This window comes from Triturus cristatus, chromosome 9 (assembly GCF_964204655.1).
Source record: "Triturus cristatus chromosome 9, aTriCri1.1, whole genome shotgun sequence".
Classification (NCBI taxonomy): domain Eukaryota; kingdom Metazoa; phylum Chordata; class Amphibia; order Caudata; family Salamandridae; genus Triturus; species Triturus cristatus.
The window spans coordinates 168,911,471-168,936,535 of record NC_140592.1 but is presented as its reverse complement, the minus strand read 5'-3'; the positions used below and the strand labels follow the sequence as shown (position 1 = coordinate 168,936,535).

Here is a 25,065-nt window from a genome sequence, read left to right as displayed (position 1 = left end):
GCATTAAAAAAAAATATATATTTATTTAAAAGCAATTACAGACATGATGGTCTGCTGACTCCAGTGGGCCATCATCCCTTTAATGGCAAGAAATTGTAGTGAGTTGGAAATTGTGACCTACCTCATTAATATGCATGCAGTAGGCTGGATTCCATCCCACTACGATTCAGATTGTTAAAAACCGGCCTATATTTTAGATAGGTCCATTCTTAAAAATCTTTACAGATCCCAAAAATACTGGTCACAAATTGCGACCAGCTTTTTGCAACCATATATTAGTACATATGGCCTCTGATGTCTTTTCAAATGCTTCTCCCAGCAAATGCCAGACTAATTAGAGTAACTGGGCTAACTGGCTCCTTTCCTAAAAATAATGTTTTCATTTTCTATTTTGTATATTATACATTTAAAATGATGTGCTTTTTTTTTAGATTGTTAACTGAAGATCTGTACATTCTTTTAAACCTAGAAACACATGTTATTTAGTAAAAATCTTAAGTGGCCCTCCATTAAAGAGCTACCCTTTGATTTGATTACAGTACAATAATGACGTGAGAACAGTGATAAAACGTATACAGGAAGCAGAGGAGACAATGGAATTTATTAATAAAGAAGAAGCTCTCTACAAACAGGAACTGAGCAATTACCCTGAGTTGGAGTTCATCAAAGTTAACATTGAGCCCTATCAGAAGGTTTTTGGACTTATTTACAAATGGCAACGGACAGAAAAACGGTGAGTATGTGCAGCCTTAGCCTTCGCTTACAAGAGAAACTCAGGATAGGTAAGTAGTAGTGCCCTGCAGGGTGTGTGGTTTTATCTAGCTGTCTTAACGATTTATCTTATTTATACAGCTAAAGGAACAACTATTGGCAAAGCTAGTTGTCAATGCTGGAGGCTTTTAAATGTGCATGTATTGCAAAAGCTATAGTGGCGAATGCACATGTTAAATGTATAGAAAACATTGTTCCCAATACTTAAAAAAAACACTGTGTTGCTTGATGCAACCTGTGGCATATTGCTACATTGTGCCGCATAACATGGCAGCCACTTTGAAGACATAGAAAAAATATTTTTTACACTTTCAAAAGGGCCCCCTCATTGCGTGAGCCAGTGTGATGACACACCATAGTAGCCATCTTGAAAGTATAGAAAACATTGTTTTTATATAACTCATGTTGCATCACATATCATGACCGCCATCTTTAATATCTTTAAATCATGGAAGAACAATGTTTTCTGTATCTTTAACCCCTTTGCTGCTAGGCCTCCCCGTGCTAATCCTTTTTTTGGCTATTCGGGGTAGTTTGGGCTTAGGTCCCCATAATGTTTTGTCCGCATAAGTTATCCACGCCAAATTTGTGTCCTTTTTTTCTAACATCCTGAGGATTCTAAAGGTACCCAGGGTTTGTGGATTCCCCTGGACGGGACTGAAAAATTAGCCAAAATACAGCTAAAGTTTGGTTTTAGGGGGAAAAATTGGAAAAAAGTGCTGCAGCAGATAATGTCTGTTTCTTTTCCCTGCAAATGGTATCAATGAAGGGTTTGTGGTGCTAAAATTCCCATCTTGCTAGCTTTCAGGAACAGGCAGACGTTTGTCAGAAAACCAAATCTTTCCACGCAGTTTTGGCATTTTGTTTGTACATTTTTCCAATTTTTTAATGCTTTCAACCTCTTTCCAGTTAAAGGTAGAAATTGGTGTGAAACCAATAATGGTTCCCAGAAAGCTACACATTTCTGCAAAGTAGACAAAATTCCGAATTCAGCAAGGGGTCATTTGTGGAGATCCTTCAAGGTTTTCCTACAGAAACTAACAGTTGAAATAAAATAAATATAGAAATTGAGTTGAAAAAACCAGCCATTTGTGCCTACATTTTCACCTGTAACTTCTTTTAACTATGGCAGATTTTTTTAATCAATATATCGTTATGTCTGCTGGACCCTTATGGTTGCGGGGCTATATATAGGGCTTGTAGGTTCACCAGGAACACAAGGTACCCAGAGCAAATAACTGAGCTGTACCTTGCAATGGTGTTTTATTGTGTAACGGGTATATAGCAATTCATTTGGTAAAATATAAGGAGTGAAAAATAGGTATCGGGGTAACAAGATATGGAGTTTAGAAGCAGTGGTTATTTGCACATCTCTGAATTTGTGGGTAACCATCCTAGCATGTGTATTAGAGGGCATTTTTCAAATGGAAGCCAGAAATGCATAGACAGACAATTTGTAATAACAATTGTTCTACTATTCTGCGTCCCTCAAAGTCTCCTGATAATAATGCTACCTCAATTGTGTGGGTAGGTCTTGTGCCCATGACAGGATACGGCCCAACACACAACAGGGACACATGACAACTTTCCACTGAAAACGAACCCTTTTTTTGCAATGTGCCTTGTTGTGGATTTTAGGCACCTAGAAAACCCTAGCAAGCTTGTACATTTTTTTAAACAAGATGCCCAGTGGAATTCAGGATGGGATGACTTGTGTGACTATATCAAACAAAAGGAGGGACTGGGGGGCAAGTTTACCGAGGTCCAGCGTACATGCCCCAACAAGGCTGTGTACAACAAGAGTACGAAGTTCCTCTGTGATTCAGGATAAGGATGGAGAGATACTGTAGAATAGAGTGAGTCCCTAAAGACCACTGTTGTGTATGCAAAGAAGGGGGGAGTTCCCCTTATCGGAACTAGGGCTCTCACACACCCAGCAAGCTAGGTGTCATGCTACATCATTTGAGCCTGCCCCTCGTCAGGTCGGCGCTGCAATACCTGACGGGCACCCAGACCGGGGCTCTTTATCGGGGATCTTTTGTTCCTGCCGGTGGGGGTGAGGGGCCTAGTGTGTGTAGATGTGAGGGGTAGTGAATCTAAAATAGGTCAGTTAGTCCTAGCAAACAATTTATTAAGGAGGTAAACTGCCTAATTTAAAAGAGCGAGAGGGGCAAAAGACTAGTGACAATGTATCTAGCTGTAGCAAATGAATTGATAAGATACTGTATGATTGCACAGATGATGTATTTTCAACGTGTTTCCCCCCCTTTTTCTTCTACCTTTATAGGGTATCAACCAGAGAACGTGGTATGTAGAATTCACTTACCCTTTTAGTGTAGATAGCGTTACATTGATCCTGAGGAAGTGCCCTGGTCTAATTGACACTTATGGCACGAAACATGTTGATCACTCGAGAGCAGGGCACGTACAACTAGATACATTGTCACTAGTCTTTTGCCCCTCTCGCTCTTGGTTGATATGCTTTTTAAAAATGCATCAAATATGCTTTCAAACTAAAAAACCCTCACTGTAGTTTTAGTTTTAGTTTGAGTCTTCCCGTGTTTAGTAGTGTAGCCTTCACCCTACTTCTCCTAGCGCCCTTGTAAACAGGGCTGTGAATCATGTTATCTCGTCACATAGGAAAAAGGTGGCTGCTCAACACAATGAATGTGGGGGGGAGGATGGTAAAGAATTCGAAGTTCCATTGAGAGACTCCAATCTTAACAAAATAATGTGAGAATGCAGTTGAACCCATTGCATTCTAAATTGGATGTGAATATGTTTTATAATTTATTATACCTGGACCTTACATTTAAATTATGACATTTTCAAATTCTAACCGTATATTTCTAAATTTTCTTCCAAAGGCAATGGTCTATTCACCTTTAGCAGCAGATCTCAATGGACAACAGTTCATAAAATGTCCAGAATGTGACCATTTGGCTTCTAGTACCTTGTGACGCACGGTTCCCAGAATCCGCAGAGGCCCTCGACCTCCAATGTCATACAGCTCATAAATTCACAGGCTCGGAGATTGCCCTTGGTACAGTTAACATCATTGGGACTTTATGCCTCTTGTTCTAATTTGCATGCAAGGGGCATTAGGCTGATTTAAAGCAGGAAGATTTTGAAAACACCAGGGGAGTCCATCGCTCTAGGTCTAGGCACTCCTTAATGAGTATTCTGTTTCTATTCGGCATCTATTAATTATGTACTCGGCTACAGACCATCAAAGTTTCCCCATTACAGAGGCAATTGATTTATTATAGGAGTGGAGAAAGCAAAATCATGGAGCCGGCTTTTTTAAATTGTCTCTCTTTTTAGGTCGAGCCTAGGCAGCGCGCATACGCTGTATGCAAGACCTGTTGTTATCTCCTCTGTCGACTTTTGGCATGCCCATGAATTGCCATTTGTTCGCAGTTGTGCCATTTAGAAATACGAGGTTTTTATTGGTGCATTGGGTCTGATTCTCCCGTCTTTGCATGCTTGGGTCACGCCCAGCCGATTTCACTCATTGTTTGCTTGCGTTGGCCATCCCAACACGTCTGCGGTTCCTCCTGGTCATCCTGATATGCCTTTTTATTTTGTAGGCTATCAACATCCTTTTAGGCCTTCAGGCTGTTTTATGGAGCAATGCTCTGTTCGGCACCAGCAAAGTGGTAATTTCTGTCCAGTAGCCGTTGAGCTACGCCAATAGCTCTAACTAAATGTGAGACCTATTGCATTTCTAATGCTTGTTTTTGCATGGTGTTAGACCTGTCAGCCCTTTGGGTGGTCCCTCCTCATCATTATTTATTTTGTCCCACTTTTGCCTCAAACCCTGTTAGTATTTTTTCCTTTTTGGGAACCACCAGACTTTTTAGTATTGATGCAGATTCAGGGAGCCATTTTATCTACCCCTGGAACTTCTGTCTGAGGGCCTGGAGCACAAAATGGTGGCCACCTGTGACATCATCAGAACCCACTGGAACCTACTAGAACCTTCTGCAACATTCTGGAGCCCTGTGACAGTTGGAGGCGGTTTAGAATGTTGGGAAGCTAAGACAGAGAGTTGGCAGTTGGAGCTGGCAGTTGGCACCTGACTGGTGAAGAGAGAGCAGCAGAAACCTGAAGGAGGAAGGAGTGAGGCAGCAGGGGTGGAAACTTGTGCCTGGAGTGGGGTCCATAAACCCACCCTTGATACTAGCCCCTACTGACTGAGCCCAGCCTGGAGCCCTGTGTGGGAAGAAGCAAGAAAAACCATCTTAAGGACCTGGACAGCAGGAACAGGCCTTAGAAGCAAAGAACAGCAAAGTCCTGACCTGATTATTGGTTTTCCTGGAGACCGACGTCGAGAAGCCTAGAGACCCGGAGCCCGAGGTGGAGAAGCGGCGCTGACTGGAAAAGCAGACGTCGTACCCGGAGCCGCCAGTGGTCGAGAGAGGGCGCCGACGGAGGTCGTAGAGAGTACCAGAGGTCGGGGAGGAAGTCACCCGAGGTCGAGTGAGCGGCGTCGACGGGGGAGTGAAGTCCGCCCTCCGGAGTCGCCGGAGACCGAGGTGAAGCGTGCCGGAGGTCGGGAGTGGAGGTCGCACTCCGGAGTCGCCGGAACCTGAGGAGAGGAGCACCGGAGGTCGGGAGTGGGGATCGCACTCCGGAGCCGCCGGAAGTCGACATCGAGCCAAGGCCGGCCGACGTCATCGAACCTGAGGTCGCCATCGGACCGGAGCCGCCCGAAGTCGACATCGAGCCAAGACTGCCCGACGTCATCGAACCGGAGGTCGAGATCGAGCCGAGGCCGCCGACATCGAACCGGAACCGCCTACCGGCGTCGTCAAGAACTGACATTGCGCCGAGGCCGCCGACATCGAACCGGAACCGCCTCACGGCGTCGACACGACTCCAGCGGCGTCGGAACTTCAGAAAAAGGGCAGTAAGTGGAATAGAGGGCGCCTAAGGCCCTGTGGAATCCTGAGAGACTACCCTAGGGGCTAGAGAGGTGCTGGAACCAGCTTGATTGTGCCAGGGGTGAGCTGAGACTAATCCAGAGGGGTTGTGTTAAGTGAGGGAGCCAGGTCTCTAGAATTCCCCCCCCTTTATCTACCTCAGTTTAGGCCTCAGCCTTGTCCAAGCCAGGGAGTAGACACCCTCAAGCCATCCATCTAACCACAAGCTGTGACTGGGCCAAATCAGCCCATAGAAATCTAAATGTGATCTGATTCTATAAGTGTCACTGTCAGCTTTTAATTATTTATTGAGAGCGCTGTATTTATTGTATTTAACCTATTTATTGCTTCACTGTATTTATTGTTCCACAGTATTTATTGTCGCACAATATTTATTGGCTTGCAGTATTTATTGCCTCATAATATTTAATTGCCTGTATGTAATGCACTTATATTTATGCCTTAATTATTTATGATCTCCCCTATTTATTGAATCATTAAGACAGTATTTATTTGACGTACCCTTCCACAGAAAAAGCCTTGTATATGGTGATTGTGTTATTATTTATTTAATCAGTAACTAAGAGAAAAAGAAGATAAACAGAGATATTTTCATAATTTTTACGGTGTAGAGTCGTTTTTGGAACGGATGCACGCATGGTTATTGTATGGGTATGACGTATGCTTAGCACGGTGCCTGATTCCTGACCACTCGAGCCAAGCTACCACTGTGTATGTCCTGGAAAGACCCCGTTACCACCAACCTCTTCAGGCATGGGAGTGGGGTTTTTCCAACATAATTGGTGTTCAGCGGCGGGATTGAGCTGTGCCTACGTATACTCGACAATAACTGTGGGTAGTCCATAGGCCTACACCTGGAGTTTTCTCAAAGCGGCCTTCCTAATTGTGAGTTTTTGTTTTTCCAAATTTACTCTGGTGGTGGGAGGAGGTATTATATAAGGTACCCCCCTGCATAGCTTCTGCAAATAACTGTCCTCTGACCTGAGTGGGCAAAATGGAGTTTGTGCTAGAAGACCTGGAAACCTATACTGTGGCCCAACTCAGGGAGTTTTGTCAGCGGGAGGGGGTGTATTGTCCCCCAGGAGCAAAGAAGGGTGCACTCCAAACCAGCTTAAGGGCTTGGGGGGAGGCACGACGAGAAAGCAAGGCTGAGGAGGAGGACAGGGATAGAGAGCCCGACAGTGAGGGAGCTGGTTTGTACCAACCTGAGTTGGGGAACCTAGTAGCGGGGCCCAGAACCATTTCCAGGAAGGGCAGCACTGTCTCTAGCGGTGGCTTATCTGAAGTGGAGTTAACAGACCGGAGGGAGAAAAGACAGCTCACATGGGACTTAGCAAGGCTGGAGAAAGAGAAGGAGGAACAGAGGATGGCTCACGAGTTAAGGCTGAAAGAGATAGATCTTCAGATCCTAAGAGTCGGGGCACACACTGTTCCTAATGGTGGCAGCAAAGACCAAGAAATCACCAGGGAACCCAAACCCTACCTGCCAAAGGACATAGTAGCTAGCTATGGAGCGGGTGACGATATCGCCAAGTGGCTAGCGGCCTATGAGGTCTCGTTAAGGGCCCATGGGGTTCCAGAGAAGTACTGGGGAGGGGGATTGTACAAGTACATGCCTCCAGCTGGTAGGGATGCATTATTGGCCCTAGAGGAGGATGAGCAGACCCACTACCCCACCATGAAGGTGGCGCTCATAAGAAAGTTTGGACTAACACCCGAAAAGTACAGACAGAAGTTCCGGGGTAGTCACAAACTGGGCACACAGAATTGGGTGGACTTCCTGGACTATGCAAAGAAGGCACTAGAGGGTTGGATTCAGGGCAGTGAAGTGAGGAACTACGAGGGGTTGTTTGATTTAGTACTGAAGGAACACCTGCTCGAAAAATGTTTCCCTGAACTGCGTCAACACCTGGTGGATAGCAAGCTGACCAATCCCCGGAAGCTTGCTGAGGAGGCGGACGTTTGGGCTAGTACCCGGGTGTCCACAAGGGGGACTGGAGGGGATACTCAAAAGGCCGGACAGGGCGCCCCCAGAAGAAAGAGGGAGGGGAAAAGAAAAAGGAGTTCTCCAAAGGCCCCCAAAATAACTTCCAAGGGAAGGGAACAGGATTCACCCCTAGGGCTAACCCACCCAGAAACCCTAATCCTGGCCAGAGTCAGCAGCCAAGGGTTGTCCATTGCTACGAGTGCGGTGGCGTTGGACACTACAAGGGAGATGTGAAGTGCCCGAAACGACCACCCCCTCCCATTGGAGGAAAGACCCCCGGAGTAGCTAGTGTAGTGCTCGGGGAGGAGATGCCCTTAATTAAGGGAAGGGAGTGGGCGGGTGTCACTTTAGTGTCCCTGGGAGAACGGGAGATGGTTCCTAAGATCCAGGTGCCCGCAAATACTGTAAAGTATGGGCAGTGGGTCACCATCAACGGCCAAAGAGGGGAGGCTCTGAGAGACACAGGAGCCAGTATGACTATGGTGCGTAGCCAACTGGTGTCTCCAGAGCAGGTAATTCCCGATGTACTCCACCCAGCCGCGATGGCTGACGGCAGAACAGGCCACTATCCAGTGGCCGAGGTTCCCTTTGAATGGGAGGGGGTTGCAGGTTCACTTCGAGTTGCCGTAAGCCCTGCCGTGCCGGTCGATTGTCTGCTGGGGAATGACATGGAGCACAATGCTTGGAAGGAGGTGGAATACCGGACTCATACTGAGATGCTGGGTACACCTGACTGGGCCTGTGTGAGCACAAGGTCCGCGACTACCCGGAGAGGGAGTTCGTTTCGGCTGGAGCCTGGAACAAAGGCCCAGCCAGCTGCCAGTCAAGGGAAGAACCGAGGACAGGAGGAGCCTGCCTCGGCGTCCACACCCCGTAGGACGGATAGGCCACCGGAGGTGGTGGACCAGGAGTCTGCGGTGGGTGATGTCACCGAACTGGAGGACCTACCCATCCCGGCCGAGTGGCACGTGGAGGGAGGCCCGTCCAGGGAGGAATTCTGCCAGGGCCAGAGGGAGTGCCCTACCCTTGAGGGGCTGAGGCGTCAGGCCAAAGCCCAGGCAGCAGGGAACGTTGAAGGGAACTACAGTGTTTACTGGGAGGATGGCCTCCTCTACAGTGAACCCAAGGCACCCCTACATGGATCGTCACGAGCCTTGGTAGTCCCTCAACGTTATCGAGCCTTCCTTCTGGAGTTGGCTCACGAGATCCCCTTGGCAGGACACCTGGGGCAAGACAAGACCTTCGCCCGTCTTGTCCCACACTTTTATTAGCCTCAAATGAAAGTGTCGTCCGATACCTACTGCCGGACATGTGTGTCTTGCCAAGCCAGTGGGAAAACAGGGGTGAAGCTAAAAGCTCCCCTGGAACCACTTCCTGTCGTTAGCACCCCCTTTGAAAGGGTGGGTATCGACATTGTGGGTCCGTTAGATCCACCTACTACAGCTGGTCACAGGTTTATCCTGGTTTTGGTGGATCATGCCACACGGTACCCAGAGGCAATACCTCTGAGGACCATAACAGCACCTGTTGTGGCTAGGGCCCTGATGGGAATCTTTACCCGAGTGGGTTTTCCCAAGGAAGTTGTGTCCGACAGGGGGACCAACTTCATGTCAGCGTACATGCGGGCCATGTGGAAGGAGTGTGGAGTGACCTACCGGTTCACAACTCCTTACCACCCCCAGACCAATGGTCTGGTGGAGAGGTTTAACAAAACCTTGAAAGGCATGATCAGAAGTCTGCCTGAAAGCCTGCGGAGGAAATGGGACGTCCTCCTACCCTGTCTACTCTTTTCTTACAGAGAAGTGCCACAGAAGGGAGTGGGCTTCAGCCCCTTCGAGCTTTTGTATGGGCACCCTGTACGTGGACCTCTCAACCTGGTGAGAGACGGATGGGAAAGAACTCCCAGGAAGCTTCCCCAGGACGTGGTGAGCTACATGCTGGCCTTCCGAAGCCAAATGGCTAAGTTGTGGAAGCAAGCTTCTGACAACTTGGAGGCCAGCCCAGCAGTAATGAAGGCGTGGTATGACCACAACGCTCACCCGGTGGAGTTGGAGCCTGGCCAGAAGGTGTGGGTGATCGAACCAGGAGAGCTTAGCGCCCTCCAGGATCGCTGGTCAGGACCCTTTGAGGTGTTGGAGAAGAAGGGTAAGGCTACCTACTTGGTGGACCTGAAGACCCCTCGTCAGCCCCTACGGGTGCTGCACGCCAACCGCCTCAAACCCCACCACGAGAGGCCCGAAGTCATCTTGATGATGGTGACTGACGGAGCAGAGGACGCGGAAAGCAAGCCTCTCCCCGATTTGTTTGCGTCTCAAGAAAAGGATGGGTCGGTGGAGGGAGTGATTCTCTCCCCATCTCTAACTCCTGAACAGCAGGAGGACTGCCGCCAGGTCCTGGGGCAGTACTCTTCGTTGTTCTCCCTTGTCCCGGGTAGGACTCACCTGTGCGTCCATGACGTGGACACAGGAGACAGCCCACCTGTGAAGTCCAAGATCTACCGGATGTCAGACAAGGTGAAGGCCAGCATTAACAGTGAAGTCACTAAGATGCTGGAGCTAGGAGTGATCGAACCTTCTAGCAGCCCCTGGTCCAGTCCGGTGGTACTAGTACCAAAAGCTGCACCACCGGGTGCCCAACCGGAACTGAGGTTCTGTGTGGACTACCGGGGACTGAATTCAGTAACCAAAACTGATGCTCATCCGATCCCTAGGGCGGATGAATTAATTGACCGGCTGGGAGCAGCCCAATATCTAAGTACCTTTGACCTTACTTCTGGGTACTGGCAGATCTCTTTGACTGATGGAGCAAGGGAAAGGTCAGCCTTCTCCACGCCCAATGGCCACTACCAGTTCTGTGTGATGCCCTTTGGGCTCAAGAACGCACCTGCCACGTTTCAGCGCCTGGTAAACCAGATCCTCACCGGAATGGAGAGTTTCTCTGCTGCTTATCTGGATGACATAGCCGTCTTCAGTAACAGCTGGGAGGATCACTTGCGTCACCTGCAAGCTGTTCTCCAGGCCCTGAGACAAGCTGGATTGACGATCAAGGCCAGCAAGTGCCAGATCGGGCAGGGGTCGGTAGTGTACCTTGGACACTTGGTGGGTAGGGGAGCGGTGCAACCCCTCCAGGCGAAGATCGAGGCCATCATGGCCTGGGAACCCCCCAAGACACAGACTGAGGTCCGAGCTTTTCTGGGCCTCACGGGATACTACCGCCGCTTCGTGAAGGGATACGGTACCATCGTAGCCCCCCTCACGGAGCTCACGTCCAAGAAACAACCTCGACGGGTAGTCTGGACGGAGGCTTGTCAGCAGGCCTTTGTGAAGCTGAAGCAAGCCATGTGCGAGGCCCCGGTCTTAAGGGCCCCAGACTTTTCCAAGGAGTTCATTGTCCAGACGGATGCATCAGAACATGGCATTGGGGCAGTGTTATCGCAACTCAATGAAGAGGGTCTGGATCAACCCGTGGTCTTCCTATCCCGGAGACTACTTCCCAGGGAACAGAAGTGGAGTGCAATAGAGCGTGAAGCCTTTGCAGTGGTATGGGCTCTGAAGAAGTTGCGGCCATACCTGTTTGGCTCGCACTTCCTAGTTCAGACCGACCACCGACCCCTTCGTTGGCTGATGCAGATGAAGGGGGAGAATCCCAAGTTGTTGAGGTGGTCTATTTCCCTACAGGGAATGGACTTTCAGGTGGAACATCGGCCTGGAGTGGACCACGCCAATGCAGACGGTCTCTCAAGGTATTTCCGCCTTAGTGATGAGAACTCCCAAGGGGTTGGGTAGCTCTCCCCACTTTCAGCTGGGGGGGACGCGTGTTAGACCTGTCAGCCCTTTGGGTGGTCCCTCCTCATCATTATTTATTTTGTCCCACTTTTGCCTCAAACCCTGTTAGTATTTTTTCCTTTTTGGGAACCACCAGACTTTTTAGTATTGATGCAGATTCAGGGAGCCATTTTATCTACCCCTGGAACTTCTGTCTGAGGGCCTGGAGCACAAAATGGTGGCCACCTGTGACATCATCAGAACCCACTGGAACCTACTAGAACCTTCTGCAACATTCTGGAGCCCTGTGACAGTTGGAGGCGGTTTAGAATGTTGGGAAGCTAAGACAGAGAGTTGGCAGTTGGAGCTGGCAGTTGGCACCTGACTGGTGAAGAGAGAGCAGCAGAAACCTGAAGGAGGAAGGAGTGAGGCAGCAGGGGTGGAAACTTGTGCCTGGAGTGGGGTCCATAAACCCACCCTTGATACTAGTCCCTACTGACTGAGCCCAGCCTGGAGCCCTGTGTGGGAAGAAGCAAGAAAAACCATCTTAAGGACCTGGACAGCAGGAACAGGCCTTAGAAGCAAAGAACAGCAAAGTTCTGACCTGATTATTGGTTTTCCTGGAGACCGACGTCGAGAAGCCTAGAGACCCGGAGCCCGAGGTGGAGAAGCGGCGCTGACTGGAAAAGCAGACGTCGTACCCGGAGCCGCCAGTGGTCGAGAGAGGGCGCCGACGGAGGTCGTAGAGAGTACCAGAGGTCGGGGAGGAAGTCACCCGAGGTCGAGTGAGCGGCGTCGACGGGGGAGTGAAGTCCGCCCTCCGGAGTCGCCGGAGACCGAGGTGAAGCGTGCCGGAGGTCGGGAGTGGAGGTCGCACTCCGGAGTCGCCGGAACCTGAGGAGAGGAGCACCGGAGGTCGGGAGTGGGGATCGCACTCCGGAGCCGCCGGAAGTCGACATCGAGCCAAGGCCGGCCGACGTCATCGAACCTGAGGTCGCCATCGGACCGGAGCCGCCCGAAGTCGACATCGAGCCAAGACTGCCCGACGTCATCGAACCGGAGGTCGAGATCGAGCCGAGGCCGCCGACATCGAACCAGAACCGCCTACCGGCGTCGTCAAGAACTGACATTGCGCCGAGGCCGCCGACATCGAACCGGAACCGCCTCACGGCATCGACACGACTCCAGCGGCGTCGGAGCTTCAGAAAAAGGGCAGTAAGTGGAATAGAGGGCGCCTAAGGCCCTGTGGAATCCTGAGAGACTACCCTAGGGGCTAGAGAGGTGCTGGAACCAGCTTGATTGTGCCAGGGGTGAGCTGAGACTAATCCAGAGGGGTTGTGTAGAGTGAGGGAGCCAGGTCTCTAGAATTCCCCCCCCTTTATCTACCTCAGTTTAGGCCTCAGCCTTGTCCAAGCCAGGGAGTAGACACCCTCAAGCCATCCATCTAACCACAAGCTGTGACTGGGCCAAATCAGCCCATAGAAATCTAAATGTGATCTGATTCTATAAGTGTCACTGTCAGCTTTTAATTATTTATTGAGAGCACTGTATTTATTGTATTTAACCTATTTATTGCTTCACTGTATTTATTGTTCCACAGTATTTATTGTCGCACAATATTTATTAGCTTGCAGTATTTATTGCCTCATAATATTTAATTGCCTGTATGTAATGCACTTATATTTATGCCTTAATTATTTATGATCTCCCCTATTTATTGAATCATTAAGACAGTATTTATTTGACGTACCCTTCCACAGAAAAAGCCTTGTATATGGTGATTGTGTTATTATTTATTTAATCAGTAACTAAGAGAAAAAGAAGATAAACAGAGATATTTTCATAATTTTTACGGTGTAGAGTCGTTTTTGGAACGGATGCACGCATGGTTATTGTATGGGTATGACGTATGCTTAGCACGGTGCCTGATTCCTGACCACTCGAGCCAAGCTACCACTGTGTATGTCCTGGAAAGACTCCGTTACCACCAACCTCTTCAGGCGTGGGAGTGGGGTTTTTCCAACACATGGCAACAAGGGGTGGGCAAAGTTTCGTTCCTTATGAAGGGGACCTATTTCTTGCAAGATCCCACAAGAACTACACAAAGCGCTCGCCAGTTCCGGGCTTCCATTTTGAAATAAAGACTTTTACAATGTTTTTTTTATCGCGAACTCCCCTTTGCATGGAAATGTAGTGATTTTTACAATATTTCACTGGCAGTGTCCCCTGTCGAGTCTGACATGAGTTAGGTACTTGTGCAACAGATGTTACTGGTACGTCGAGAGATAGACTTGTAGGTCTTTCACTTTCTGTAAATTGGGCAGAGACAGTTGCTAGCACAGCGTACTTAACTCAGTTTTGCAGTTCTCAGAGATATTTTTGACGAACCAAATGTAGCATGAGAAAACTACATGATTTGTGTACTACGTTTACGTAATAAAAAGTGGCATTGGCCTAGTTGAAATCCTTCCTTTTAAGTGAGTTGATGATATTGACTCTTTATGTTGGCATTGCTGATTATCGGTCCTTGAGTGGTACTGTGTACCCTATTAAAACCTATATGGAAATTGCAGGGAGATGTTTTTCAGATGCAAAACGATGATGGGGAAAAGTGTGTTTATTGACACACGCACAAGAAGCAGAAAGATAAGAATATATGAGGTGCATCTAATATGATCAAAATACTTTATTTCCATGTGCGCAAGATGGCATGTTTTTCTTAAGATGGCTAGGGCAGTGTTTACCAAGCTGTTGGTCGCAACGTGTTTTTAGTGGGCCCTAAAAGTCCATGCAGTATATAAAGATCCTTTAAAATCTGTATCTATCTTGACACATTTGCTGTGTTTCAAGACAGAGGTACAATGTCAGGCTATGTCTCCTGGAAAATTGCTGTTTTTTTAACATAAGGATTGATGTTTACAATCTGTCACTTTGCAGTCACAGAAAGAAACGTTGAAATTAATTACGTGACTATCTTTTAGGGGTGCAACTGTGTGAAAAGAAAGGCTGTAGGAGGTCATTTGTTGAAGCACAGCAAATATAATTGAACTGTACCATAATTACGCTCTACTCAATACCAGATACATACACCCATATAAAAGCACTATATGCCACATAGCAACACCCCACATAAATACATCAGCATAATTTCACTTAACGTCACACAGTTTCAAGCCACATAATTCAACTCCAATTTTCAATTCTGCACCACATAATTCAACAAAAAAACACATAATTCAACTCAGCAACACAATTAAACAGCGCACCACATGCATCCAAACCCCACCACAGAATTCCACATCATGCCAAAAAATTCAACAGCGCACCACATAATTAAACTCCACTGCATACCACTCCACAATGGAAAATACCAATCCACCTAATTAAACTCCACACTCAATACCACATAATTACTATCCACATAATTCCACAATATGCTTATAATTATGTAGAGAACCAGAACAAGTATTATGTCATGGGTGCTCTCAATGCTAAACATTACATACACTGTGCCAGAATTCTGCTAGTGATTGCATGTATATTCAAGTCACCACACAGCTTGGGTGTTTTAGCTTCTTGTACGCACTGTAAATAATCTTCACCTGTGTTCCTGACCAATGCGCCCTGTTCCGCTGCGGCTAGTGCAGAGTGAGCAGATGGCTGGGTAATGGTGCATATACTCACTTCCACCTACTAACTTCCGTCTAAAGGCAGCGGTCTAGTGGTCGCCAGTACAGCGCCTACATAACTCAGATGCCAGCAAGGATACGCAAAGATAGCAGCAAGTAAGTAGGCTGCGAGAACGCTGTTACCAGCAACTGCAATTGCGGAAATTGATTCAGCACTTATGTGTTTTTAACTCTCTGTAATAAAGTACTTTGTAAAGCAAGTACCAATGTTAGTTTTAGTAACAGCAAAATATGCGGGAAAGCACAAGCTCTATGCCAGAAGCTTGCAGGACTTCAATTAGAACTAAAATCTACACATGCAACACACCAACTAGGGCATTTATTGGAACCCATTTTTTCAAACTGCCAGGGGCTGACAGTTGAACGCCCAACAGCGGTCCCATGGTCAGACCACTATTTAGTGGGTTTTTTCATCCCCCTAACAAGACCGCCCTCAACAAGGGGCCCACCATCTAACAGCATGCATAGGAATTGGGTGAATTTCAAGGAGAGCAGCTTTACACGGGCCCTGCTAGTAAACCCCCCCTCCCTAAATACAGACATTAATGAGGCGGGTCAAGAAGTAAACAATTGGAGCACTGATGCGTTGAATGTGGTTGCTTCATGGCCTACTAGCATCCCGCACAGATGCACCAAGAGCGCGCCATGGTTTAACCAGGATTTACGGATGGATAGAAAGGCATGCAAACGGTCAGAACGTAAATGGAGGGTGGACTTTCTAGACTCAGATAAAGCGGTCTACAAATTATTACGCACTCAAAGAAAACACGGGCTGCTTACTACACGTAGAGAATTGAGACACCAGTTACCGCATCTAGGGATCTATTTGGTATCTTTAAAGAACTATCCTCACTAGAAAGAACAGTAGCACTATGGAAATATGATGTACCTAGGTGCAACTAAAAAGGGACTCCAAAAGTTGCAATTCGTTCAGAACGCAGCAACCCGCTTGGTTTTGAATCTGCGAAGACGGACATCCTCGAAGAATGCACTGGATACATTACACTGGTTGCCCATCCAGAAATGAATTACCTTCAAGACACTATGCCTCAGTCATTGTATCTTGCAGGGCAGATGCCCCATGTACCTGCGTAATCTTATGGCCCCTACAATACAGAAAGGCATTTGAGATCCACTGGGACCCATCTGGTGACAGTCCCGAGGATAAGGAAACACAAATGGGGGCTCGCTCTTTTGGCTACTTGGCAGCAAAAAGTTGGAACTCCCTACCCTTGTCCCTCCGGGAAGAACCACCAGGGAGTCTCTTCCATAAAAAATTAAAAACGTGGCTCTGTACACAATAGGGAGGGGCTGTTTCATGGTCTTGAGAGGTACTGATTCCCAGAGTTGCAGTGAGTACAAATAGCGCGGGACACACCAGGGGGTGTAACCAGGCGCTCTACAAATGTAGAAATATCAATATCAAATATTGGGCCCCAACTACCAGAACAGGCCTACCAGAACTCCTTCCACCAACCACCCAAACACCTGCACGCCACAGGACTCCTACTATCACACATTCCACACATACATCCATCCAGATCAGGAGGACATGAATTCTCTTCGCTCCTAAAGTGCAGAATGACCTCCCACTCCACATTAGAGCCTCCTCGCCTCTTCTTGAATTCTGAAAAACCTGGGTCACAGCAACTACTCCTAATGGATGCCCATAAAAAAAGGTGCATTGACTAAATAGCTGTGTAATTTGTGGTGATAATATAAAGGTAATACATCAAGCTTTGTTTTATTCCTAGGCACTCTTCTTCCAGCTGTGGGGTCATTTCCACAGGCCCTCGAGTTCAGTGGTTGCAACAGGCCCAGTTTTAGCCCTTAAAAGATTTCTAGGAAAAACTGGTATATACATGTATACTGATATTTAGGAATCTTTTTGAAGATTCAAACTAGGTTTAAGTATATTGGATCAGATCTTACTTTGTACCAGGCCTGGGAAGTAAGCTCCCACTTTCGCTTTAGTCTTCCATGTGCATATTGCATTGGGGTCTGCTTGTGCTCTCGTATGAAGTTGTGGCATCACAGTGGAGGGTTCCCCCATGACCATTCTGAGATGTGTCTAAGGGATCACAACCCTTTAGGGAGATTGTGGATGAGGACCCTAGAATTGGCTGACAGCAGTTGTTGATTTTACCCAACCCTCCTTGGGTTGTAAGCCTTCCCATAAATGTGGGTGTACAATCCAGGAAGTGCTGCCATGGAAAGTACTCTGGCATAGTTACCCCTACTTTTTGCCTGACTCTGATGCATCATTGACTGAATGTGTAATGGGTTCCTGCTAACCAGGTTCCCGGTGTCTGTGCTCTTTCCCAAAACTGTACCTTTGTTTGCACACTTGGCACACCTTTGGCACACATATAAATCCCTTGTAAAAGGTAACAGTGCTACCAAGGGGCTTGTGACCAGAGAGGGTCTCTAAGGGCTGCAGCATAGATTGTGCCACCTGAGAGACCCCTCACCAAACACATGTAAAATGCCACTGCAGCTTGCATGTTTTGGTGCAGATAAAAGTGAAGAGTTGACCTGGCACACATCTCCGTGTGCAATGCCTACCAGCCCTGCCAGAGGCATAGGTAAGTCACCCCTACAGCAAGCCTTACAGCCCGAATGTAAGGTGCACTATACCTCATTCCAGATATGCCCCTATAGTGTTGAAGTCCATTCTTAGACATTATAAGTGCCCGGTGAAGCCATACTGAGTACATGGGCTGGGAGTTTGTCACTACGAGTTCGACAGCTCCATGATAGCTTCGCCCAATATTGTTTGGTACCAAACATCTCAGATTAATGAGCCTACATGTTGGATTCATTAATAAATTCACTCACAGGGCACCTCAGAGGTGCCCCCTGCAAACCTACCAAACCAGTAGTGCCAGCCTGACTCGTCTGCTCCAGCCTGCCATCTCTAGACATGTTTCTGACACCCTGAGGTGGAAGCCTTTTGCTCTTTTGGGCCAGAAAGAAAGCCTGCTCTGGGTGGAGGTGATTCACACCTATTCCTAAGCAGGAGCAGCATAGAACGGCGGTGAGCCTCAAAGACCTCCTGCCCTTTGTTATGCTGACCAGGGCCTCTCCAGCTAGTGGAGATGCCCGCTCTCCTGACCAAGCCCCACTTTTGGCAGCAAAGTTGGCGGGTAAATTAGTAAACAAGAGAGGTGTGTCCCCTCTCAGCCAGGACCACCCCTAAGGTGCCCTGAGCATATTGTTTTGGAGGAGTCTGGCCAATAGGGTTAGGGGTATGCCACCTCCCCAGAGGGAGTGGACATACAAAGGTTGCTGACACCATAAAGGTTAGTAGCCCATTGGCTACTATCTTCTAACCCATGTCACACCCCTAAATTGAGTATTAAGGGGCACCCCTGAATCTTAATCCTCAGATGACCTATTAAGAAGAGGAAAAAGAAGAGCCGTGCAGCAGCGACGGCTGAAGACACCAACTGACTTTGCCCCAGCCCTAGGTGCCTGTCTGCAGCCCTCAAAGACCCTGCTACAGAAGAGCGACTCGTCCCGCAGCCCGGTGACCTCCAGAACCCTGGGAGGACTGCCTGCCTTCTGAAAATTCTCCTGATCTCCAGTGGACAGTGGACCTGTCCATAAGAAAACAAGTTTAAAGACCAAAGCTCTGCTTGTGGAACTGTGAAGTCGACACCTCTGAACCCGCCGCCCACGGCCCGAGTTCAAGAGGCCCACCAGTCCAGAAAAGGTTACCCATGCAGGACTCCATGTCAAGGCCGGCGGCCACTTTACAATGACCTCCAACACAACCGCGACCACACTGATAAGCTGACTTCCGATGCCAAATGAAACCCCTGCACCTGGAGCCCCTGCGCCTTGGGAAGATCTACCGATGGTGTCCTGATGCTCCAGCACACCCCAAATTACCTGTGCAGCTGTAGGTTCTTTTTCTCCAGCCTCCTGGCCCGAGCCTGCAGCCTTTTTTTTTAGATTCTAAGATTTTCTAATTGTTTGCATTGGGTGCCCAACGCTGTGTTGGAACTCTGCACTTGGCCACCCCTGTGCCGCTGAGGGTGTAAGTTTTGTACTGCCTTGTGGTCCCCCTCTGTGCTTACCTTAACCCCCAGAGACTGAATTACCAAACTGTTCTTCTTACCTGTAAGTAGTGCCACTTCTATTGTCCACTTTCTCCATTAGATAACATTGGCATAGGATAGAGACATCTAGTCGCAGATTCCTTTACTTTTTAAATCTCCCCAGGTGCCAGACTGGATCCAAAACATTTTCAGCAGCAGCACCTCTTTGCATCGGTAGGTGGCGTTGCGTGACTCTGTATCAATGTCGACCACGTCAGTGACATCACCGGAGTCTATATAAGATGCTCTCTGCAGTGCTGACATCAGTTTCTTCTTTTCCGGAGAAGCAGTACCTCTCGCCGACTTCGATGGTTTTTCGTCGAGGGAAACAATGTGCCTTTTATGCCCTTGGATTTTAAGGCTTGCGGGTCCTCTGGCAGGCAGATGTCGGCTACGGAACCCCACCCCATCTGTGAGTGGTGCCTGGGTGAGCACTGTGATTCCGTTCAAGGTGCTTAAGGAGTGGTGTATGAAGCTGTTGGCGGCGCAAGTATCACAGCCCTCTAAGCGTCATGTAGGCCCCAGTTGCCTTCGCACTCCAAGGACCATCAGTTGGGTCACTCCAGAGGCTATTCCCATGGATGTCGTTCGTCATGCTCGTCTCACGGTAAGTTAAGAAGAAAGCGGTCCAAGCTGCGTTGGACCCATACTTCACCTGTGGAGTCTGGAAAGGAGTTTGCCCTGTGCCTCCCAACATATCCTGGAGCCAAGAATTTTGGTTGCACACCTTCCCCTGGAGTGCCTTCAGGCTCCAAGGAGATGCAGAAGGTTGTGACTGCTACAACGACCCCAGATTCACCCTCTGCATCAGTCAAGCCACCAGAGGCTATGTCCATATCGATGCTGGTGGACTGCCCTTTAGGGTTTCCACCTTTGGTGCTTGGTGCCAGTGGTGCACAGCCCTCCGAGGCTTCCACTTACGGCGCCAGCGGATGTTCATCCGATGTCGATGACGGCATTGCATGACACCTCACAATTTTCCCTCGCTGATGCCGGTGAGGGTGCTGCACAGCACTGTATGGCGTTGTTTGGCGCAGATGATGACAACACCATGCAGCGTTGAATGTAGCGCTTATAGAGCTGGCTGGCTTAGGTGCGAATCTGGGCTCTTTTTGGACCGCCCTCCCATTATTCCTTCTCGACCAAGTGAATATGGAGATGAAGGAGAGGATGTGTTTGTTCACCAATCTGATCCAAACCCTTTGGACACCAGTTGGGTTTTTGAGCTGGTAAATGTGAGTGGTTTGAAATCCTCGCCAGCCTCAGTCCTACTATCTCCTCCTGGATTGGCTTCAGAGGTAAGTTCCTCATTCCCAGACATATTGAAGTGAGTTGCTGAGACTTTAAACATGCCACTTCCATTTGTGGCTGTGTCCAGGGACATTTTGCACCAGAGTCAGTCTGAAGAGGAGTCATCGCTTCCTTATTGACATCTTGTTAGGGGCCTGGGCCAAACCCGATTCAGGTCCTCCTATTGAGCGTTCCCTTTCTCATAGACATTGCCTGGTTCTTGATGACCCGGTCTGTCTTTTGAAACATCCTACTTCTCAAAGCTTCGTGGTTCAGACTACTTTGGCTGCACAAAATATTGGTTCTGTTATGCCTACCCCTCCAGATAGGGAAGCTAAAGAACTGGATACTTGTGATAGGCACATTTTTGCCTCCACCAATTAGGCTTTGAGGTCCACTAATACTTCTTGTGTACTTGCTTGTTTCACCCGTGCTTTGTGGGATTCATTGGCAGCAGTGGAGGCTGGTGACATTTGAAAGTGGTAAGGCGTAAAAGTATTGTTGAACTGCGCTGCGGCGGGCGAGCATAGAATGCAAGCCCAAACAATGTACGGGGGTTTTGGGGGGGGAAAAGATTGAAAAAAGAGTGGACAAAAGGTGCATTTTCAAGCAAATTTGAGAACGCAGGAAGGTTAATAAAGCAATTGTGAAAGTGCAGTTATTACATTAATAAAGAGATGTCATATAACAACATAGGTAGCTATATAAAACTGCAAAAAAAGTGTCCTACTGTCTCATTCAAAGCACAATAGTTCTGGAGTGACTTACTGCCTCATTCAAAGCACAGTGATGCTTGAGTGTGATACTGTCCCATTCAACACACAGTAGCACTGGAATGCCCTAAAGTTCCAATCAAAGTCCACTAACACCAGAGCTCTTAACTGTCCATTCAAAGCACATTAGCTATGGAGAGCCCTACTGTCCCACTGGAAGTACAGTCGCACTGATGAGAAGCGCCTTACTCTCCAATTCAAATCCTAGTAGCGCTGGAAAACTCAAATGCGCAACTCAAATCATTATAAACCTGGAGTGCCCTTCCGCCCTATTCGAAGCACAGTTGCACTGGAGTCCTCTACTGTTGAATTAAAAAACAGCAACCCTGGAGTGTCCTACTGTCTCCTTCAAAATGCAGTAGCTCTGGGGTGCCCTACTGTCCCACCGAAAGTACAACAGCACTGGTGAGAATTGCTCCACTGTCCCATTCAAAGCAAAGTAGAACTGGAGTGCCTAACTGCCCCACTGAAAATAAAAAAGCACTAATGAGAAATGCCCTTCTGTCCCATGCAAAGCACAGTAGTGCTGATGTGTTCTACTGTCCCATTCAAAGTAGAGTGTAGGGAAGACATCCCTACCCTATCCACCCTTCGACATTGCCTGGTCCCTTATGTCTGAAGCATCCAGATTTGTGACCAAAATTGTCCGTGGGTCTGAACAGCCAACCTCACTCCCTAAATACACAACCGCCTGGTTTTGCACAATTGCGAAAGGTGCACTAAACACACATCTAACCCAACAGGGATGCCATGAGTGGCGTCACAACTATGCACCTCTTTGGTATGCATTAGTTTAATTTTGCAGCCTTCATGAATGCTTTCCATGGGCGGTGCCTACAACTCACAATCATGGGAACATTTGGCCAACATACAGCCTAATGAGATGTGACCGGTCAGGTGCATGACAGCCATTGCATCTGAGTCACCTGATCACTCCAAGATCCTGCTTCCACACCCTTGCACTCCATCTGAATGGTCTTCAGGAATCCAGATCTGGGGCTGGGCATGGGGTCGATATGGGCTCGGCTCTGTCTCGGATCTCCTTGTTACTTTGTTGGCTCGTCCATCCCTGTCTTAAACATCTTGGTGTCTGGTGTGAAAAGAGAGGGAGCTTCCATGGTGGTGACAGAAATAGGTGCACCTATTTGCATAACATTTAACAATGCTGATACACACACGTACAATGATCTGTGGTCCCCAGACTGGTGGCCATCTGCATCTGAACTGGGAGAGGCCCCCTCCCCGAGAAGCTGGGCGAAGAACCTGGGGATAAAGTTAGATAACCAGCTCTCAATGGAGATGCAGGTGAAAACGCTTGCAGCCTCCTGTTTTGGGACCATGCTGGTGTTCAGTAAGATCTTCCCATGGATCCCGCTCAGCGCCAGAAAGACTGTCATTCAGGCGCTGTTAATAAGCCGCCTTGATTATGGAAATTCCTTATTGGTAGGAATTAGGGAGGACCTTTTATCCAAATTACAGGTTGTGCAAAATACAGCTGCCCGCCTTGCCCTTGACAAACCAGCCCGAACCCCTTCTTTGCCTCTCCTACGTCAATTACACTGGCTTCCAGTCAAGAAACGGGCCACCTTTAAAATGTTGTGTCTGGTCTTTAGGGCCCTGCACAGACTGGGTCCGGTCTATCTGACCAACAAACTTAAATGGTATCTACCTACACGTCAGCTCAGATCTAGTAATCGTAAGCTGCTGTGCTGCCAAAGAATCAGGAAGGTAAACATGGGGGGTCGTTCCTTTTCCCATCAGGCTCCCAAACTATGGAACGGCCTCCCTGAACAAATCCGGGAATGTCCGAATCTGTCCCAATTTAAAAAATTGCTCAAAACATGGCTCTTTTAAGCCACCCCTCACTGACTGCCTGTCTTTTTCTCTAGCGCCAAGAGATCCCCTTGGGGATGATTCGTGCGCGATATAAATTACCTAAATAAAATATATACGAGTCTGTGTTCTGTTTATTTATTAAGTTGTTTTACGTGCTGCCTGTGAACGCTTTTAAGATGCTATAAATGCACACAGATGCAAAGAACACAGATTGAATACAAAATATACAGTCGCAGCAAACAGTCAGTGCATTGTGCCACAGTGTCCCTACAGAGAAAGGCTGCGAGCCTGCATCCGGGGGATAGATAGCTTGATGAATGCCGTGTCCCCTGAATCTAAACAGTGAACCCATCAGCAGATTGAGCATTACACAACAGGTGTGTGAGAGTACAGAAAATACTGGTAGATTTACCGAAATTCCTTCCACACTATGGAAGTAACATAACAGGCGACTCTCGAGCAGGTCTTATATATACCTTGTTTATCAGTTATGGGGATGGTAGTCGAAAAATGCTCCATCTAGCAAAACACTTCATTGGATGCAGGTGTGGTGTTCCTTAGATCACTATACCCCTGCATACATTTCAACGTGCAAATACCATCATTTCTTCCTTGCGTTTTTTCAGTCTTCGGAAAAATCACTTTCCCCTTGTATGCTAATTTACTTCTGCTTAAATTCATATGCTATCATTGAGGTGGCTTTTTGAAATTGACGAGTGTCGATATTGAATTTTGTAATGTCTAACATTCCCTTCATTATGCAATTTGCTATTTCTCTTGTCTGCAGTGCTCTGACTGTAACTGTAGTCAAGTGGTAATTGACTTCAATTTAGGCTTTAATCTGCTACCCAAACAAATGGCCATTGCTCTCTTTTCCCATTGTTAACAGAATTGTGTACATCGAACGCTTAAAAACATTCCAACTTCCCGCTATGCTCAAAGGAAGAACCCCGGTCGGGTGGCCACTCCAGCGACACAACCACGCACACCCCAGCTGGAGGAAGACACAGCAGACCCCCAGTCTAGTGAACTCCTTGGAAATAGGCCATGCTCCGCACCCCCTGTCCGGAGGAAGGCACAGTGGACGGGTGCCCCCCATGCGACGACAAGGCCCTAAACGGGCCTATAGAAGTTAAAAAATGCCCACCTGGGCTGGTGAACTGACCGAGTTCACAACGTCAGACGTCAGTCCACTCCTACTGCCCGACTCTCTGGACAGCAACCTGCAGTAGTGCTGTGGCAGCGGCAAGCAACTATTGGACTCGCTGCTGCCGACACTGTGCAGTAATGATGATTCAGACGGGACAGACTGCCTCTGCTCTAAAATGCAGTCCGTCTAGTGACGCAGTGAAAAATAGCTTCCACCACTCCACTGCCACACTGCAGAGTGCAGACTCATGCGCAGGAAGCCATCTGAGGGAGAGTCTGCGCAGACTTGATTCTTTGGCATTCTGCCTGTCACACCCTGTCCCAACTTGTCACTGCCTGGGTCCCACCACGCCCTGTAATGAGTTGGGAAAGGGTGGGGTGACAAGCTCGCCACTCTCTCTGATTGACGTGGAGGGTTAGCGATCCCGGGCTTGTATTTGAAATGCCCAGGGCTAACTTTACCTCCACGCCATGAGGGGTGGAGACAACGTCTTGCAGCTAGGTCTTTGCCGAGCTGATGACATCAGAGCCTTCAGGGCTGTGAGGGTCTCAGCCCGGCAAACATGTAGGCTCCTTTGGGACCGCCCGGGGAGCAAACAACAGGGGAGAGACTAGAGACAAAGATAAATAGTACAAGTAAAATAAAAGACCCAATATCCAGTTGCCTAGAACAAAAAAGGACTCGTGGCACTTGTAAGAAAAAAAAAAAGGTGGGGTCAAAATAACAAATAATTCTAAGAGCGCCAAAAGTATTATA

General features: G+C 48.1%; 1 protein-coding gene across 1 annotated transcript in view; it reads left to right on the top strand.

The window, feature by feature from the left end:
* The window catches only part of DNAH12 (dynein axonemal heavy chain 12), a 1,449,067-nt gene that overhangs the window by 268,703 nt on the left and 1,155,299 nt on the right, over window positions 1–25,065 (top strand). The window contains exon 16 of the mRNA XM_085624669.1: window positions 540–733. Coding sequence (XP_085480795.1) covers window positions 540–733 — 194 coding nt within the window. The remainder of the gene's footprint in view (window positions 1–539; window positions 734–25,065) is intronic.